The sequence below is a fragment of the Sinocyclocheilus grahami genome, unplaced genomic scaffold (assembly GCF_001515645.1).
Source record: "Sinocyclocheilus grahami isolate Dianchi unplaced genomic scaffold, SAMN03320097.WGS_v1.1 scaffold456.1, whole genome shotgun sequence".
NCBI classification, from domain to species: domain Eukaryota; kingdom Metazoa; phylum Chordata; class Actinopteri; order Cypriniformes; family Cyprinidae; genus Sinocyclocheilus; species Sinocyclocheilus grahami.
Window position 1 is genome coordinate 755,653 of NW_015505635.1, and position 1,423 is coordinate 757,075.

At 37.5% G+C, this 1,423-nt stretch overlaps 1 protein-coding gene across 2 annotated transcripts in view; it reads left to right on the forward strand.

The window, feature by feature from the left end:
• LOC107552701 (protein strawberry notch homolog 2-like) overlaps positions 1 to 1,423 on the forward strand; it is a 48,539-nt gene continuing 47,116 nt past the window's right edge. For both annotated transcript variants that reach the window (XM_016234653.1, XM_016234654.1), the window contains exons 1-2: positions 1 to 65; positions 913 to 1,089. In XM_016234653.1, the coding sequence (XP_016090139.1) occupies positions 970 to 1,089 (120 nt within the window). In that variant the 5' untranslated portion in view covers positions 1 to 65; positions 913 to 969. The remainder of the gene's footprint in view (positions 66 to 912; positions 1,090 to 1,423) is intronic.

The following is a 1,423-nucleotide window of genomic DNA, read 5'->3' on the forward strand; positions in this document are numbered from 1 at the left end:
CAGATTGAGTGGTCGTTAGTGCTCGTGGAGGGGTTTCGCGGACAGGGGGTTTTAATTAACGCGCGGTGAGTGAGTTTTCTGTCAGGTTAGCATGTTAGCACGAATCAAACAATAGCGCTCCATTGAGTCAGTCAGAAAAACGCGCAGACCGCTGATAAAATCGTTAATAAATCAATTCTGTTAATCTATAATAATCAACACGAGCTGGTAATCATATCAAAGTGATGTGCTTGAGGGGTCAGTGCTGTTCGGTTAAAAACGCTCAGACAGATTATTTTTGATCGTACTCTGATTTATAGCTAAACGTTTTTAGTTTGATATTATCTTTTTATTAAGGTTGAGTTAGTGACAGTTTGTATTATAGAGCTCGGAATGAAACTGACACACACTTACATTGTAATGTCCCTCAAACTGTCACATAGACAAGGCCTGTATCACATATTTAATATATTATATATTAACCTATTAGTCCTGTCTGGCATCACATTTGTTCATCTATCTTTCAGGTAGCTTTCTATCTGAAATAAACTGCTTTATTTTGTATATATAATATATAAAGACCACAAAAAGGGCAGGTTTTTTTCATTCAGATCTTCTGGTAAGATAACAATGTATTATACATTATGTGTATGTATTATACCCAAATATATATAATACATATGCATGCATTTTATCTGTATCTGTACATTTTATCTTGCTAGTTATCACAGCCATTCAGTAATAGGTCAAATAAACCTGGAAGCTTCAGGTAATCCGTTGTGGATGCTTATAGCATCGCCAGCATCATGTGCTCATACATTCTGCTTTATCATCAGTACAAGACCATTTTCCAGCGGGACTCATCAGTCTGAATTATAGACACTGTTACAAATAGATAATTTTTGATGATTATCATGCTGACTTCTCTCGCAGAGATGGCTGGAGAATGACAGGGGTTTGACACGTGACCATGTTTCTGCTCGGAGCCTGATGCCCACTCTTGCCACGCCTGTTGTCATGGAAACGGAGGACTATCTGCACCCCGAGGGCCCTCAGCTGGGGAGCCCGACGTTCAGCGCTCCCAGTCCTCCTCTCACAAGTTCCATGGAGGTACATCCTGCACTTTACAATGTCTGAACAACATTAAGACACACTTTAATGTAAATGTTAAGGTTACCCCAATACAAAGAGTCTCAGGCTAAAGGTCTGCACGTTTGAACTTCAATCCTGAACCTGAGACTCGGATGTTAAGACCAAACCAGATTGCACTGTTTCTCTTAATGAGTGAGTAGAACAAGGGTCATATGGGGGGAAAAAATGTATTTTTTTTACATAAAAAAATGAATTTGGCCTATTTTGGCTTTTTTTTTTATATAATGATGTTATTTTTTTCATTTGATTTAACTGATAATAATTGTACTTAAAAAAAAAAAAGAAAAAAAAA